Genomic DNA, 18998 nt, shown 5'->3' with positions numbered 1-18998 from the left:
CGAACTGAATTGGGAATCTCGACTTCCTGCAGGTCCTCGTGATGTAAATGGCCTTAAGGAGTTCCTCTGTTTCTTCCTCTGCCGGGAAGAAATGTTTTTTTTTTTTTTTTTTTTTTGAGGTACCGCTCTGTCTGGGTCCTCGGAATCAGAGCTATCCTGACACAGGACCTCCCCTTGTTCCTCCGGTGAATCTGAAAACGGAGGAGGCCAGACGTACTAGAGGAATGGTTGCTGGTCTAGTGGTCTTCAATTGGTAACCACCAGAGGTGTTTGATAAAGTAGAGGGTTGATCCGCATTTTTAATCTCGGAAATGGATATTTGAAGTGATTATAGTGTAGAAGTAACTTCCTTTTTAAAATCTAGAAAATCTTTTGCCAGAGGTTTGGTTTCTTCACTAATGATTTTTTTAATGCATTTATGGCATAACAATTTGTCTGTATCCCAAGGCATCTTAACACCACAAGTGTAGCAATACTTCTTTTTTAGCCATGTCCACCGACTCTGAAACTTCTGAGGACTTGGGCTGGTGAAAGAAAAGGACACAGCAGGGGCGAATAGTCGAAGGGTACCGCCAGCTAGCCCCCCTCTTTTTTTTGCTGCTTCCTCCTTTAAGGGCTACGGTTCCCCACAAGGCATCTCCCCTCCACATACCACTGTAAGGCAGGGGCCCAAATCAGCAGCCTCTGGAATGGGGGCCAGGTCCTCCACTATTAGGACCGCCTGGAGGGAAGGTATCACACCAGCCGCGGGGCAAACACTGTACCGCCATCATTAGTGGAAGTATATAAATACCGAGGGTAATCTGGCCTCCCCTCCCCTCATCAGCTGTTTAAATTTAAGCCAGCTCCCATCCTGCCTACGATGTGCGGTTGTGCCCTCATCCAAGATGGCTGCTGCACTACTTCCTGTAGTGGCGCCATCTTGATAACATCAGCTGGCTGGCGTGGTGCACACTGGTGCTCCAGCCTCCGGAGCCCCGTGTGCAAGCCATTGTAAGAAGGGCGACGGACAGCCCCACACCGGATCTCCGGCCAGCTGTAGAAGACCCTCCGTGGCTCCCGCAGACTCAAACCCCCCTGGGCAGAGGTAAGCGAGTAACACCTCGATTTCAGGGAGAGTACAGCTCCCAAATCCTCCACCTTCCACACATTCTGGTATAGCAAGGCAACCGAGGACAAGGTACAGGAGGAGGGGTCCTGTGAGGTTCACCAGGTAGCTCCCTCTTAAGAAGTTCTCCTCCCTCACCCCCAAAAGGCACCTGAGGCTTGTTGATCTCACCCGCCAAATACTGGCGGAGGATGGAGGTGTCCAGGGATGCCTGCCGTAGACAGAGGAATAAAATAAACAGGGGATGAATGTTCTTCAGCTCATGTAAGCAGGACAGGAAGCACAAGAAAACTGAGGGGCAGCCTAGGAGCAGCCATTTTAAACTTAACTATGCTTGTGTTTCCTGTAGGAGGAGGAGCCTATCTCTCATGTGACCATCCTGGAGGATGACTTGGGAAATCCTCATTTTGCTGCCAGCTGAACCCCAGAATGTTCATAAATCCAGTCTAGATACATAAAATTGTGTCTGCAGCACAGAGAAGGAAGATTATCCGAGAGAAATACAGGAATACAGGACGGGGAACACAGCTCAGGAAAGTGACCAGGGGATTACAGGCTGATATCACCCAGTCCTTGCCCTACTCTGGACCAATCAGTGAGCAGTATGGGTGGAGGAATGTATTTAGTGTTAATGACCCACCTGTACTGATCTCTGTAGGAGTGTCCTCCTCTATAAATATCCTCGTTATTCCATCCTCCTCCATAGACTGCTGATCATCGCTCACATACGTCTCTTCTTCTTCTGCTTTACCCTCAAATTCTACATATATCAGATCTTCACCCTAAGCCAAGAAAATTAGAGAAAATGATATCTGTAAAGCATAAGGTTTAATATTAGAACATATTTAAAAAAAGTAAAATTCACACATCGACCTCCACAATTCCATGTTCTAGATGCTCCATTCCACCAACCTTATAACAGTGAGAGATGGTGTGATCTTCCTGTGTGGAATCCCGGGAATACAGAGGACGGGGACATCTCTCTGGTGGGTTTCTGGTATTAGGTGACTTTATCATATTTTTGTGTCCCTCTGAAAACTCCTTAATCGCTCCATACTCCTCATCCTCCTCTTTATACTCTTCTTTAACAACAATATCATCCCAGAGTTTTCCAAACTGGAAGATATAATAAAACATTCATTGTAACAAACATGCTGTATCAGTCAAAACTACTAAGAATTGTCAATCATTTACCTGATGATGGTGAGGGATGGTGTGACCCTCCTGTGTGGAATCCCGGGAATACAGAGGACGGGGACATCTCTCTGGTGGGTTCCCATTACTGGATCCATCTGTAGGAAACACACACACTGACTGAATACATTGTTTCTATGTGTTTATCAGATGATGGGGGATCTAGGTGGACCCCCCGTACTGCTCTCTCCTTTACAATAAAGTCTCCTCTTACCCGGTGATGTGAGGGGCGGCTGATTGTCCATCATGAAGTCCTTGTAGAGATCCTTGTGTCCTTCTAAATACTCCCACTCCTCCATGGAGAAATAGACAGTGACATCCTGACACCTTATAGGAACCTGACACACACAATGATACAGTCACCATCCAGACACATCCCTTGTCTGTTACTGGATAATGTCCCAGAATTCCCAGCACCGCTCACCTCTCCTGTCAGCAGCTCCATCATCTTTTTGGTAACTTCTAGAATCTTCTTCATGTTGTGTCTCTCAGGTTTTAGGGAGTCACATGGAGGCACTGTGATGGTCATATGATCACCTGACTTCAGAAGAGGAAATCTCTGTATTGAAAAGCAATAGGAATATCATGTTAGAATCCCAGAATCCTCCTCACCTCTCGGGTCAGGTCTGTGTTTTATTAATAGAGATACAGTGAGGGAAAAAGTATTTGATCTCCTGCCGATTTTGTAGGTTTGTCCACTAAAAAGAAAGGATCAGTCTATAATTTTAATGGTAGGTTTATGTTACAGTGAGAGACAGAATAACAGAAAAAAATGTCCAGAAAGACGCATTTCAAAAAAGTTATAAATTGATTTGCATTTTAATGAGTGAAATAAGTATTTGATTCCCCTATCAAATTTCAAGATTTCTGGCTCCCAGGTGTCTTCTTTACAGGGTAACGAGCTGAGATTAGGAGAACTCTCTTAAAGGAACCTTTAAAGACCTTACAGAAACCTGTCCACAGAAGCAACCAATCAATCAGATTCAAATCTCTCCACCATGGCCAAGACCAAAGAGCTGTCCAAGGATGTCAGGGACAAGACTGTAGACCTACAAAAGGCTGGAATGGGCTACAAGACCATCGCCAAGCAGCTTGGTGAGGGGGGACAACAGCTGGTGAGATTATTCGCAGTTGGGAGAAACACAAAATAGCTGTCAGTCTCCTTCGGAATGGGGCTCCATGCAAGATCTCAACTCGTGGAGTTTCAATGATCATAAGAACGGCGAGGAATCAGTCCAGAACTACACAGGAGAATCTTGTCAATGATCTCAAGGCAGCTGGGACCATAGTCAAGAAAACATTTGGTAACACACTACGCCGTGAAGGACTGAAATCCTGCAGCGCCCGCAAGATCTCCCTGCTCAAGAAAGCACATGTACAGACCCGTCTGAAGTTTGCTGATGAACATCTGAATGATTCAGAGGAGAACTGGGTGAACGTGTTGTGGTCAGATGAGACCAAAATCAAGCTTTTTGGCATCAACTGGCAATGATTGGGGGAGGAGGAATGCTGCCTGTGACCCCAAAAACACCATCAAACATGGAGGTGGAAACATTATGCTTTGGGGGTGTTTTTCTGCTAAGGGGACAGGACAACTTTACTGTATCAAAGGGACGATGGACAGGCCATGTACCGTCAAATCTTGGGTGAGAACCTCCTTCCCTCAGCCAGGGCATTGAAAATGGATGGGTATTCCAGCATGACAATGACCCAACACACGGCCAAGGCAACAAAGAAGTGGCTCAAGAAGAAGCACATTAATGTCCTGGACTGGCCTAGCCAATCTCCAGACCATAATCCAACAGAAAATATGTGAAGGTTTGAGTTACCAAACGTCAGCCTCAAAACCCTAATGACTTGGAGAGGATCTGCTAAGAGGAATGGGACAAAATCCCTCCTGAGATGTGTGCAAACCTGGTGGCCAACTACAAGAAACGTCTGACCTCTGTGATTGCCAACAAGAGTTTTGCCACCAAGTACTAAGTCATGTTTTGAGAAGGGGTCAAATTCTTATTTCACTCAAATCAATTTATAACTTTTTTGAAATGCATTTTTCTGGATATTTTTGTTGTTATTCTGTCTCTCACTGGTAAAATAAACCGACCAATAAAATTATAGACTGATCATTTCTTTGTCAGTAGGCAAACGTACAAAATCAGCAGGGGGTCAAATACTTTTTTCCCTCACTGTAAGAGTGATATCATGTGACCTCCCAGAATCCTCCTCACCTCTCCAGTCAGATCTGTGTTTTATTAATAGAGATAAGAGTGATGTCATGTGACCTCCCAGAATCCTCCCCACCCCTCCGGTCAGGTTTATGTTTTATTAATAGAGATAAGAGTGATGTCATGTGACCTCCCAGAATCCTCCTCACCTCTCCGGTCAGATCTGTGTTTTATTAATAGAGATAAGAGTGATGTCATGTGACCTCCCAGAATCCTCCCCACCCCTCCGGTCAGGTTTATGTTTTATTAATAGAGATAAGAGCGATGTCATGTGACCTCCCAGAATCCTCCTCACCTCTCCGGTCAGCAGGTAGATGATCTCCAGGGTGAGGTTTAGTATCCTCTCAGTCATTAGACTACGGTCCTCCTCCATCCTCATTGATGTGGTCATGTGATCTATGCAGGTTGCTCTGTAGACGGATAGCGGAGAATTATCTGGACTGTACTGGTTGTATAATATTAGGATGGGATGTAAGGGGTTAATAGGTGGGCTGCCCAAGTGGGCATTGTAAGTAAAAAATTTAGTTACTTGGAGGTCTATTTATAAACAACATTTGCATAATCATTCGTCCAGCAAATCTGCATGTACTTTCTTATTTTTTTGCAAATCGGGCAAATACAAACAAAGTCCATTCCAAGGGTTAATTTGTCATTTATCATTATTATTATTATACAGGATTTATATAGCGCCAACAGTTTGCGCAGCGCTTTACAATGTGAGGGAAGACAATACAGTTACAATACAGTTCAAAACAGGAGGAATCAGAGGGCCCTGCTCGTTACAGCTTACAATCTAGAAGGGAGGGTCAAGTGAAACAAAAGGCAATAGCCGTGGGGGATGGGATGGAGAAAATGGAGGTATATTTGTTAGGTGTGGGTAGGATAGGCTTCTCTGAAAAAAAGGGTTTTCAGAGATCGCCTAAAAGCTAATAGAGTAGGAGATAATCGGACAGATAAGGTAAGGAGTTCCATAGGATTGGAGAGGCTCTGGAAAAGTCCTGGATGCGAGCATGGGAGGAGGTGACGAGGGAGCTAGAGAGCAGGAGGTTTTGAGAGGAACGAAGAGAGCGATTAGGTTGGTAACCAGGAAAAGGACTTTTACTTCCCTGATCCTCTGCTCCTGCAGGCTCCTTAAGGGTGCAAGACCGGTCCACACTGCCTCTTCTTCACTATGCTCAGCGGTCATAATTTTTTGATGTTGTCAAGACCAATGCAGAGCTCATAGTACTTCATCAGACAGAAGGAGGGACAATCCATTGCTGAAGCAGATGGGAGTACAGGAGAGTGCTGACAGTCGGAGGAACAGAGGATCAGGTAAGTAAAATTGCTTTTCTTGGTTCCCTACACCTAAACATTCAACTTTAGGTAATTTTTCCTTTTCCAGGATATAGGCTTTAAAAGAAAAATAGATTTTCACACACACATGGAAAAATTAGCATTTTTTTTTTTTGTTCATACAACCCCCCCCCCCACACACACACACACAATTCAGTCAAACCATAAAATTGTGTGTTCCCATGAAACGGCAACTAACTTCACTACCCCACATGGTGCAACACTTTAAAGCGGTTGTAAACCCAAAATCGCGAACACAAAAAAAAAAAAAAAACCTGCAAGACAAAGGCATAATGAGCTAGTATGCATTGCATACTAGCTAATTATGTATTACTTACCTTAGAACGAAGCCCCGACACGGACCCCCTGACATCGCTGCGGGCGCTGCCATGATCCCTCGCCGTCTCTTCCGGGTTCGGCGGCTCCGGCGCGGTGATTGGCCAGGGCCGCGATGACGTAACTCCCGCGCATGCGCGCGGGAGTGATTTTCCGGCAGGCTCCCGGCAAGCAAAACTGAAGGTCCCCCCGGACCTTCAGAGCGCATTGCGCCACTCGCGTGAGCGGCTGCATGCACTGGAAATATCTCCTAAACCGTGCCAGTTTAGGAGATATTAATTGTACCTACAGGTAAGCCTTATTATAGGCTTACCTGTAGGTAAAAGTGTAAAAAAGCGGGATACTATCGCTTTAAAGGCTCTTCCAGGTTATCAGTTTAGAGTTAACCGGGAATAATAGTCCCAGAATTATTGCTCCCACTAGCCCCCTATGTGATCAGCCATGCTGGTCCTGGGCCTGCATGGGGGGCAGTGGAGCCCGGGATACATAGAAGAGGTAGTCAGGTGCGAGGAGGGGGAGGGGGGGGGGATTTGGTATCCTCAGAAGAAAGACGTAGCAGTGCAAATTTCAATTAACCCGAGTTTGAATCCCATTCCTTGTTACAAGGGACTGCTAAGGTGAGAAGGTGACACATCTCCAACATGAAGAGAATGTTCCGGCCCCGTAAGTGGGGAAATGTAGGTTTCCACACTATATATATGTGTGTATCATCATCTGCTGGAGATAAAAGACGTCACAGTGACTATGGAGGAAGAGGACGGACATGACGGGGGGGTTACTGGGTGTAAATAGAAAATAAGATCTTATTACCTCCTCTGCTGTCACTTCTAGCAACGTATCCTCTCTACTTCCGTCCGACTCACCTCTAACCCGGAACTTCCTATTTATACATGACATCACTTCCTGTCTGCACCTGACATCATTTCCTGTCTTTACTTGGCATCCCTTTGTGACTTTATTCCATAGAGACTTCCTGTCTAGGTAGAAGTGAGATCACCATCTTTTGGAGCTCACAGGAACTGCAGCCCCAAGAAACGTCTCGTACTGTGAACACGGCCTTGCGCTGTGTTGATATACTGTATACAGGGCAGCCATCAGAAATGGTGGGGCCCCTTACACAGCTTTAGGCCTGGCCCCCCCCCCCCCGGGCCTGACCACCAACATTCAGCAGGGCCTGCCCATGGGCCATCCCACCAAATCCACCCACTAGCCATAACAGTGAGCCCTTCAGTGCATACTTTTATTTTAACACTTACAGTGTAATATATGAAAAAGAAAATTCTATTCCAAGTCATCAGTGCTATCAAGATTTAACAGTACGGAATTATATTTTGTCCAAAAATATCCAAATTCAGCAGCTGTACACACTCAGCCCCCCTCACATGTGTACGCACTAAGCCCCCCCTCACATGTGTATGCACTCAGCCCCCCTCACATGTGTATGCACTCAGCCCCCCCTCACATGTGTATGCACTCAGCCCCCCCTCACATGTATACGCACTCAGCCCCCCCTCACATGTGTATGCACTCAGCCCCCCTCATATGTATACGCGCTCAGCCCCCCCTCACATGTGTATGCACTCAGCCCCCCCTCACATGTATACGCACTAAGCCCCCCCTCACATGTGTATGCACTCAGCCCCCCTCACATGTATACGCACTAAGCCCCCCCTCACATGTGTATGCACTCAGCCCCCCCTCACACATTTACGCTCTCAGCCCCCCTCACATGTGTACGCTCTCAGCCCCCCTCACATGTGTACGCTCTCAGCCCCCCTCACACGTTTACGCTCTCAGCCCCCCTCACATGTGTATATATTTCACACACACATGTACAGACACATACACACACACAGTCACGTGTACACACACATGTACACTCACAGATATATACACACACATACAACATGTACACACACATACACACACATGTACACTCTCAGACATGTACACACACACAGACATGTACGCACAGTCACGTGTACACACACATGTACACTCACAGATATATACACACACATACAACATGTACACACACATACACACACATGTACACTCTCAGACATGTACACACACACACAGACATGTACGCATAGTCACGTGTACACACACACGTACACTCACAGATATATACACACACAGATATATACACACACAGACATGTACACTCACAGATATATACACACATAGACATGTACACACAGATATATACACACACAGACATGTACACTCAGATATATACACACACAGACATGTACACACACAGGTACATACAGAGACACACATGTACATACAGAGACACACATGTACACAACCACCCCCTTTTCAGTTGTACACAGCCCTTACTTGTAAGGTGGTCTTCCCACCCCCGCTCTTGTTTCCCCCATGTGTCTGTGACACAGAGAGGAGCTGCAGTCCAGCAGGATACTGACGAGGAGTGCACTGCAAAAGCAGGAAGTAGCCAGAGGTGGCAGCAAAGAGCCCGATGTGAGCTCTCAGCTCAATGACACAGACGCAGCAGCTTCCGACTCACACAAAGCCAGTGCAGTCACGGAGCACCGCTGCATCCACCCCCGGTCTTTTCCCATCCTCGCCGGGCCCCTTACAAGCAGTATTATCTCATACCCCCCCCCGCCCCCCCGTGGCGGGGGGAGGGGGGGTCGGGTGCGGGTGGCGGTCCTGTAAAGTTCGGAATTTTTTTTTTTTTAAAGTGTAAGGGAAGCAGTCCCCGTGGGGCCCCTCTAGAGGCTCGGGCCCCTTACATCAGTACTGCCTGTACCCCCCTGATGGCGGCCCTGACTGTATATCCCTTATATTATTATTATTATACAGGATATATATATATATATATATATATATATATAGCGCCAACAGTTTGCGCAGCGCTTTACAATGTGAGGGAAGACAATAGAGTTACAATACAATTCAATACAGGAGGAACTAGAGGGCCCTGCTCGTTAGCGCTTACAATCTAGAAGGGAGGCTCAAGTCAAACAAAAGGCAATAACTGTGGGGGATGGGCTTATGGAGAAAATGGAGGTATATTTGTTAGGTGTGGGTAGGATAGGCTTCTCTGAAGAGGAGGGTTTTCAGAGATCGTCTAAAAGCTAATAGAGTAGGAGATAGTCGGACAGATAAGGGTAAGGAGTTCCATAGGATTGGAGAGGCTCTGGAAAAGTCCTGGAGGCGAGCATGGGAGGAGGTGACGATGGAGCTAGAAAGCAGGAGGTTTTGAGAGGAACGAAGAGAGCGATTAGGTTGGTATTTTGAGACTAGGCTGGTGATGTAGCTGGGGGCTAAGCTGTGGATGGCTTTGTAAGATATTGTAAGTATTTTGAATTTAATTCGTTGGGTGAGCGGAAGCCAGTGGAGGGCTTGACAGAGGAGCAGCGGACACTGAGCGCTTGGTAAAGATGGGTTATCTCCACTTCCACCAAGGGGGATAGAAATATATTACTGCCTGGTCCAGCTTTTCTCAGCCAGGGTTCCTCCATAGGTTTTTAGAGGTTTGTGGACTAATGAAAAATTTCTGTCTCTTAGTAATAAGGATTTAATGAAGATGTACAGTAGCAATGTCCTCCTTCTCCAACTGACTTCAGATATAAGGGGGCCCATCTACCATTGGTCACTAATAAGGAACCAATAAACAGACAACTTGGATTGAGCTCTGGGTTTGGACCATAGCTCCCAACTGTCCCTGATTTCGAGGGACTGTCTCTGATTTGGAACGAAGTCCCTCTCCTCATTTGTCCCTCATTTTGGTCTGATCTATAAAGTTGTATATAAAATGCACTAATTATCTTTCAAAAAGTGTTTTCCAGTGCTAAACCTTTCATCCATTTTTTGCTGCATTTGTTAATGTCAAAGGCCAATATATAGGAATAATAGTGGTAAACAAAAAGCACTTATTGGTTTACCTAATCCTCTTCTTTTTTTTTTTTTTTTTTGCATAATTCTGCTTTAAGGGGAAATGGCAGAGGTGTGTGTCCTATGTCTACATACTTTTGCTCCTAGTTGTCCCTCATTCCCATCTCAAAAAGTTGGGAGGTATAGTTTAAACTAAACCCATGTTTGTACAGAATTTGGCTTGTTTAGGGAGGTCAGCGAATGGCTGAACTACTGTAAAAGGGTATTCACCCAAGTCAAACCTTAAGTTGCAGTATTACTACCGCTGCTAAACGTGGCAGATTCCTGCTCAAGCTGGTTGATGGGGAGTCAGCGGCCACATGCACCCTAACACCTGATAATGTATTCCCCCCAGGCGCATTCAGGTGTCAATTGGGGATTCCCAACTGACAAGTAAAAATAAACAAATATTAAAAAAAAATATGGTTCACCCAAAAAAATGAATACTAGACCCTAATCCGGAACACACATTCTGGCTACCCAGGAAAGTTTGGGGGTGGGGAGTGAGCATGTCCCCTCCTGGAGTCCAGGCTGAGGTTGCCATTCTTACACCGATTCTAGGGACTACACAGATGTGTGTCTACAGGGATTTTCCCTCCTGAACCACACCAGGCCACATACCCTCAACATAAGGAGAGTCAAGTTCATTTCCCCCCTGGTTGGAAAGTTGAATAAGTACAATGTATGAGCTCGTATCGGAGAACATGAGGAATCTGTCCAACATAAGGAGAGTCAAGTCTTTTCCCCCCTGGTTGGAAAGTTGAATAAGTACAATGTATGAGCTCGTATCAGAGAACATGAGGAATCTGTCCAACATTAAGGAGAGTCAAGTCCATTCCCTCCTGGTTGGAAAGTTGAATAAGTACAATGTATAAGCTGCTCGTATCGGAGAACATGAGGAATCTGTCCAACATAAGGAGAGTCAAGTCTATTCCCTCCTGGTTGGAAAGTTGAACAAGTACAATGTATAAGCTGCTCGTATCGGAGAACATGAGGAATCTGTCCAACATAAGGAGAGTCAAGTCCATTCCCTCCTGGTTGGAAAGTTGAAAAAGTACAATGTATAAGCTGCTCGTATCGGAGAACATGAGGAATCTGTCCAACATAAGGAGAGTCAAGTCTATTCCCTCTTGGTTGGAAAGTTGAATAAGTACAATGTATGAGCTCGTTTCGGAGAACATGAAGAATCTGTACAACATAAGGCATCGGGAAGTGTAAACCAATACCCTCTACCTGCGCACCCTGGATGTATTGTAAACAATCAATAAATCACTGTGAACTTAATTAAATAAATAATTTGATTAAGTGAAGCAGCTGGTTGTATGCCATATGAGGCCAAAATGGGTGAAGGTGAATATTAATAATAATATTAAACCGCGCCCCCTTAAACAAAAAATATAAAATGATGTGTATGAAAATATAAAATAAATTGTCCATCAACACCAAAGTGGTCCAGTAGTGATGACGTGATCATAAATAATCCAATGATATGTGATTTCTTCCACCACCAGCAGATAAAATGTCTACTCACCAGAAGTAGCGTTTAAAACGCATATCCATTCAATAAGAGGTATCCCTCATACCAATAGAGGCTCCCCGCTAACAACACCACTCCAGTTGGAATCCAAGATGTTGAGCATAAAATATAGGAAGAACAAGAAGCCCATCATAGTGTAGTATTCAAACGTTTTCATTGTTTGCGCATAGTAGTAAAAAATGTTTTACAGGATTACAGATGCACAAGGAGCTTTTCTATGTAGCAGGGACGCCGTTCCGAGTTCCAGACTAGCAGGCAGTGACATGTAGCACTGCCCCCTAGAGGACTGCTGAGAATTTCACTTTCTGGATTCCCGTGGGCAACCGTTAGCAACTGATAGCAGACAAACCGCATTGAAAGTCCTTGGCTCAGTCAATAATCAATCCAGGGGATGTTGTTTTTTTGAGAACTGGGATAGGAGAAGGGATGAGTGGGATACTCCAACTATGAACTATGCACAATCTTGAGGACAACTAGCTGTAGTGTGTGGCAAGGCCGCTGCTTCACCTTGCCACTGAAGTGAAGATAGTTTAAAAGGTTCCTGCTTTAGTTACTCTCTTCAGGGTTCTGAAACTGGCACCCCTTTCCTCTCAATACTGGTGTGCTGACACCTGACCGCTGACCCTAGCTTCTGAACTGGTCCCCTTCCTGGCAGACCCCTGGGCAAGTTCCTCTGTACTCACAGACACCTTTTTTCCAGAGTCACAGTTGCCTCCAAACTCCACTTGTCGGCATCCACTGGACCTCTGCGTTCAGCAACACCTTCAGGTTCACTGGGCCAACTGCCTGTGACCACCTTTCCCAGCTGCAGAAGAAGAAACAGTTGTACTCTCCTTCTGGGACCTGGCTTCCCGCCCAAAGACCCCCTGCCACATGTGTCTTTGGCTTTTATAACATATACCAGGATGCCAACCCACTGCGACAGCCACAAAAGCCTGTGTGTCACTGGTTGGGTTTCCTCCACTGTCCAACAGGCTCCCCTATTGGACACAGTGGGGACACTCAGACCAGATGAATCACACATGGACACATGTAACAGGCTTGACTAGAAATCCTGCTCCCCTGATAAACAGACATAGCAACTAGGTTTTACCTGCCACTCTCCTGATAAGCAGACAGAGCAAATTATACTCCCTACCTAGCACCTATCTAGGAGGGTGCTACAGATGTGTCACATTGAATTGCCCTATGCACATTTCGTCAGTACGTCCAACGTAATCAGGGGTCACATGCCTGGACACGTCGCTTCCTCTATTTATACTGCCGCTGGACCAGGATAACCAATCTCTTACAGTCCTCGTAAAACTTTATTAAAATCAATTTCATTCAACTTCCAAATGGAATTTATCACTTTATAGTAATTTCTACTGCCAATATTTATACAAAATAATAAAACTGAATTGCTTCCTGCATGTGTTTTGGCAGGATCCTTCCAGCACCTAAACCCTGGCCCAAGTTCACCCCCCCCCCAGACTAGGGGCACCCCTGAGGGCCACCAACAGCCTCCTCAGCACTCCATCTTTCACCCAACTCCCCCGTTGGCTTGACCCATACCTATTTATGAGGTGGCCTGCCCCCTGATAGCCCTTTACTGGGGATTGGCTGAGGACCTCATAAATATTCCAAACAGCTCCTTCTAACCTCCACCCACTGTCTAGAATATTCTCCAATGTCCCAAAAAACAGGGGGAGGCACCAGATGAGCTTTTAGGATGAGTCATCCAGCCTAGCTCACTAAACCCTGGCCCAGATTCACAGCTCAGGCTTGACCCTGAGCCAAAATACATTTTCCTACTCCAACAAACCTACACTAATACCTAGCACACACTAGAGAGTGCTAAACAAATATATATCAGTATCCAGTTCCCACTAGCTGCACCTTCTCTGCATTTAATCCAATGAAGGCTCTCTCTTCTGCTCTGTGGCCCTTGGCAACCCCTCAGAAACCTTCCTCTGCCACTGCTACCTTTTGATCTCTGTTTCTAAGTATGGTCACTAATTCCCCAATAGCAGCACAGCCACGTCAGCTCCATGTAACCACTTGCAGCTCTCCAGTATCCAAACCAAAAAAGAAAATGTTTTTCTCCTGCTTGCACAATTTTGTCAGTGGCCACTCCTACACCAACAATTGTTTAACCCAGTGTTTCTCAACTCCGGTCCTCAGGGCACACTAACAGGCCAGGTTTGCAAGAAAACTGAAATACATCTCAGATTATATCATTTGCTGCTCAGTGATTGCAGTATTCTAGTCTGCATCCCTCCAAGGTAATACCTAAAATCTGGCCTGTTAGTGTGCCCTGAGGACCAGAGTTGAGAATCACTGGTTTAAGCTGATCATGTGTCAGTTCCTGCCTTCTGCCTCAAACCATCTGCCTCCATGCCAGCTGCTTCTGTCCAGCCTGTTCCAGTACCTCCCACTTAAATCCAGTCTGTTTCAGTGTCAGCTGCTTCAGTCTAGCCTGTTCGAGTGCTTACTGCTGAAGCCCAGCTTGTTCAAATGTTTGTAGCTCCAGTCCAGTCTGTGCTAATTGTTCCTTTCAAGTAATTTCCTATTTGCTGCTGTCCTGCTTGTCCCTGTATTAGCTACCTCAGTCCAGCCTGACACTACATCAACTATGGGTCAGTCTGCTCCATACTTGGCTTCAGTTCTGACTACTGCACTTTTGTATTTGGGACTCTCAGTACCCTGGCCTTATTCTAGCGCAAAAATATCTGCTCAAGCCTTTCTAAGATGTTCCATCCATTCTTGGAACATACTGACTCACTTAGCCAAGTAGAACACTCGACCACTGCTTAAAAACCACTGTGTACAAAGCCCACATTCCAGCCTGACTTAACTCTCCTGCTGTCCAGTTTGACTCTACTGATCTTTTACATGCTATCCAATTTTACTCAATTGGTGCTTCACTTGCTGTCCAGCCAGATGCCACTAATCCTTTACCTGCTGACCAGTCTGCTGTCATTGTTATGCTACCTGCTTCCCATGCTAATGTTACTGACACATTCTCTTCTATCCAGCCTCATGACACTGATCCTCTGCCTGTTTAACCTGACTCCATTGATCCTTCATCTGCTGCCCATGCAGACTCCTCTGATTCTCTGTTCGCTATTTAACTTGACTTTTCTGATGCTCTGTTTGCTGCCTGGCCTGTGCCTGCTCACTCTGTGCCTGCTGTCAAGTCTGCATCTGTTTATCCTGTGCCTAGCCTGCTTCCACTGATCCTGTATATGTTGTTCAGCCTCCCTCTGATTCAGGTGCCTGCTGCCCAGCCTGCCCCTGCTAAACATGCATCTACTGTTCAGCCTGCCTCTGCTGACCCAGTGCCTGCTTCCTAGCCGGCCTTTGCTGATCTGTTGCCTGCTTCCCAGCCTGCCTCTTTTGCTCCTGTGCCTGCTGTCACGCCTGCCTCTGCTGATCCTGTGCCTGCTGTCCAGCCTGCCTCTGCTGATCCTGTGCCTGCTGCCCAGCCTGCCTCTGCTGATCATGTGCCCGCTGCCAAGCCTGACTCTACTGAACCTGCGCCCACTGCCCAGCCAGTCTATGTCAACAGGGTGAAGCTCTCACCAGCTATTGGGTCAGATACCTCTGAGACTCAACGTTTCTTACATGACTGGCATGGTTCATCAGTCGTGTTCAAGATTCCTACATATGCCCTGCCTAAGTTTCTTTTCCAGCCATTTGATGAGTCAAAGCCTGGTGGTCGACACATACTCTGCATTCGATAGTTACACTTGCTATAACAGCTCCAGTAACAGAGGTTTTCTGGGGAAGGACAGAGTATTATTTGAAATTTTGCCTGATCCAGGTGTAGTCTCTGCAACTCCAGGTGTGTTAAGGGACCCAGGTTAAAAGAAACCAGACTAGCAACTAAGAAATGGAATGCCCAGCTGTAAAGAGACACCCTGGTATCCTGTGGGTTGAAGGACTATGGTTTAACCACTTTACTACCAGTCACGTAACCTCTACGTCATCAGACTTTGCGGGGTTATACCGGGATGATGCCTCTAGCTAGAGGCATCATCCCGGTACCGTTGTTTGAAGCCGACGGTCGGCTTTCCGTCGGTAACGATCGATGCGGCTCGGGAGCCGCTCGATCGTTACCCGGGGGGGCGGGAGGGGACGTCCCCCCCCTCCCGCCGCCTTCCGCGGCTTTGCTCGGGGCTACCGTCCCACCGGGAGCCCCGAGCACCCAGCCGGCACGTCCGCCGGCTGGATGGAGTCCCGATGAATGCCGGAAACGGCATCGATCGGGTCTCCGATGACGTAACCCGGAGGCGGCGTCCATGACGTCACGTCCGGGTTACTGTGCTGCAAAAGGCGGCAGATTTGAAAAACGGCTGTATGCAAAAATGCCGTTTTCGGCGTTTTGCATACAGGGAAGTGTAGTGGAGGGGTCTAGGGTCTTTTAGACCCTCGATCCCTCCATAAAGAGTACCTGTCACGACATATTGCTGTCACCAGGGATGTTTACATTGCTTGTGACAGCAATAAAAGTGATCAGATTTTTTTTTTTTTAAAAAACCTGTAATAAAGTTTAAAAAAAAAGAAAAAATAAATAGGAAAAAAAAAAAAAAAAAAAATTTAGCCGTCCCCGTCACCGTTAGCTCGCGCACAAAAAAAAACGTATACGCAAGTCGAGCCGCAAATGAAATCGCTGTTCAAACCACACATGTGAGGTATCGCCGCGATCGCCAGAGCGTGGGCAATAATTAAAAAAAAAGAGCTACACTCTAACTCTAAACTGGTAACCGTTAAATAAATTTAAAGCGTCGCAGATTGAGATCTCTATTGACCGTAGTTTGTCGCCATCCCACGGGGGGGCGCAATTTTAAACCGTAACATGTTTGGTATCTATTTACTCGGCGTGACATCATCTTTCACAATATACAAAAAAAATGGGCTAACTTTACTGTTTAGTATTTTTTAAATGCAGTGAAATGTGATTTTTCAAATTTTTTCCAAAAAAATGGCGTTTTAAAGACCGCTGCGCAAATACCGCGTGACAAAAAATTTTGCAATGACCGACATTTTATTCTCCAGAGTCTTTGCTAAAAAAATATATATAATGTTTGGGGGTTCTAAGTAGTTTTCTAGGAAAAAATACTGGTTTTAACTTGTGAACAAAAAGTGTCCGAAATAGGGCTGGGGCTAAAGTGGTTAAGAAAATTGTGAATCTTTTCAGACACTAATGATGGGAGATCTTCTCTTTTTGGACTTATCCAGCACCAGCAGAAGGGTCACTCAGAAAGACCTTGATGTTTCAAGGCCATGTGGAGCATTTGGAGGCCACTCCTTAAGGGGCAGGACGACTGTCAGGAATCACCAGCTGGTGGTACTGTGGTTCCAAGAGTTAAAGAGTGCAGCTCCAGTGGCCACCAGCAGGTGTCTAACAGCAGCCAGTAGATCCCAGTAATTAGGCTTCACCTGATGCTGGCTGCTGGGAAGGTATATAATCCCTTTTTTTACCTTTTATCAGTGCCTCAGTGTTCTGCCTGGGAGCCCCATTTCTGCTTGATCCTATATCCTGTACCTGGTTTTCTGCATCCTGTTACCACATCTCTGCTCCCTTTTGTTCCCAGCCCCAGTCATGGTCATGCCCTGCTTGTGTGAGCTTCCCTCCTTTTGTACACAGTGTATTATAGTTAGGTTGTTGGTTAGTTATGTGTTTCACTGTCACATTTATTTTTTACTTTTGCTTTGTTTATGGTCTATGGGTGTTGTGTGCAATTAATAAACCTTACAAATCATACTTGGTGTCAGGAAGGACATTCCAGCAGACAGAATGGCTCTTCTAGGCAGCTTCCTGTGCACAGGCTAATCCGTATTCCTGTTCATGCTAACAGAAATTGTACAAATATTCGCGCATGCAGATACGCAAATATTCGTGCGCATGTGCAAACGCCTACTGCTCAAGTGCACGCATCTGTTGCTCGTATTAGTGCCAAGGGGGCTATTTAAACTGAGCCTGTGCTGTCTTGGCTACAGCGTTCCTGTGTACACCTGCTACCTGTAAATCTGTACCTGACTACTGTTACCGACCCGGCTTGTCTTGACTTCTCCTGAACTCTGCCTGCACTGATCCCAGCTTGCCTTTGACCACACTACCTGCATTCGGTATCCATTACAAGGGCTATATATGACATGTTCTTGACCAGTGTACTCTGTATGCCGGCCAGTATATGACATCCTCTTGACCACTGAACTCTGTACACAGGCCTAAGATATACTTTTTACCACTGAATTATGTACGCTGGACTATATAGGACATGTACCTGACCACTGCACTCTATATGCTGGGCCATACATGACATGTTTCTGTCCACTGCACTCTGGATTAATATATAATATGATTAATAATTAATAGATTATTATATAAATTTTATTGTCTATTGTATTCAAAATGCACAACTAAGATCTCAGTTATTTATATGAAACCACACGTTACATAGTGAACTAATGTGTCTATTCTAAAACATATGTTGAGTGAGTGTGACAAGCATACTATCCATCTTTGGCCATATTTTACTAAACACAGTGGTTTCCTATAGTCGTAATCTTCATCTAGTCTAGTCTAGTCTAGTCTAGCCATAATGAGGTATTAAACCCAAAATATCTCAATCTGGAAAAACTAGGGATGCACCGAAATTTCGGCCACCGAAATTATCAGCCGAAAATGAGCCTATCCCATTTCGTCCGATAATGGGTTAACATTGCCGAAATGAATATGGCCGCCGTGAGGAAGGAGGAGGGCGCAGCGCAGGGCAGGTTTTAAAAGTCCCGCCTCTGGCCAGCCGCCCGCCTCTCAATGATGTCCCTACTACGATCTGTGCATTAATGAAGTGACATACCAGGCGGGAGGGCTAGGCGAGCGACCGCTAATAGATAGAACTATGTGATCCTTCCCTGTCAGCTCAACGGGACTGTGTGTGAATGAGAACTGAACTGACAACGGGTGGGGGGGGGGGGGGGGGGCGAGCGGCCACTAATAACTAGAACTATGTGAGAGCTTCACTTCCCTGTCAGGCATGTATCTCCTCTGACAGGGAAGTGAAGCTCTCACATAGTTCTAGTTATTAGCGGCCGCTCGCCCCACCCCCCCGCCCGGTGTCAGGTCAGTTCTCATTCACACACAGTCCCGCTGACAGGGAAGGATCACATAGTTATATCTATTAGCGGCCGCTCGCCCCGCCCGGAGTGTCAGTTAATGCATGTACATCGTGCTGCTGACAGGGAATTGAAGAGAAGTGAAAGGCTCACATAGTTATAGCTATTAGCGGCCGCTCGCTCGCCCTCCCGCCCGGTTTGTCACTTCATTCATGTACAGATCGTAGTAGTAGTGACATCACCGGGAGGCGGG

At 46.1% G+C, this 18998-nt stretch overlaps 4 protein-coding genes across 4 annotated transcripts in view; 2 read left to right on the top strand and 2 right to left on the bottom strand.

Moving 5' to 3' along the window:
* Positions 1 to 18998, top strand: part of LOC309550737 (uncharacterized protein) — a 578111-nt gene that overhangs the window by 118467 nt on the left and 440646 nt on the right. The gene's annotated exons all lie outside the window — the stretch shown is intronic.
* LOC309550685 (uncharacterized protein) overlaps positions 1 to 18998 on the bottom strand; it is a 903485-nt gene that overhangs the window by 570732 nt on the left and 313755 nt on the right. The window lies entirely within an intron of this gene.
* The window catches only part of LOC309550757 (uncharacterized protein), a 245401-nt gene that overhangs the window by 118007 nt on the left and 108396 nt on the right, over positions 1 to 18998 (top strand). The window lies entirely within an intron of this gene.
* The window catches only part of LOC309550707 (uncharacterized protein), a 233561-nt gene that overhangs the window by 202108 nt on the left and 12455 nt on the right, over positions 1 to 18998 (bottom strand). The window contains exons 2-4 of the mRNA XM_082251041.1: positions 4823 to 4937; positions 2727 to 2861; positions 2517 to 2640 (exon numbers count right to left, since the gene is read on the bottom strand). Coding sequence (XP_082107167.1) covers positions 2517 to 2640; positions 2727 to 2861; positions 4823 to 4937 — 374 coding nt within the window. The remainder of the gene's footprint in view (positions 1 to 2516; positions 2641 to 2726; positions 2862 to 4822; positions 4938 to 18998) is intronic.

Source organism: Pelophylax lessonae (genome assembly GCF_965119305.1).
Source record: "Pelophylax lessonae genome assembly, chromosome: 3".
NCBI lineage: Eukaryota > Metazoa > Chordata > Amphibia > Anura > Ranidae > Pelophylax > Pelophylax lessonae.
This window is presented reverse-complemented; position numbering and strand designations above follow the sequence as displayed.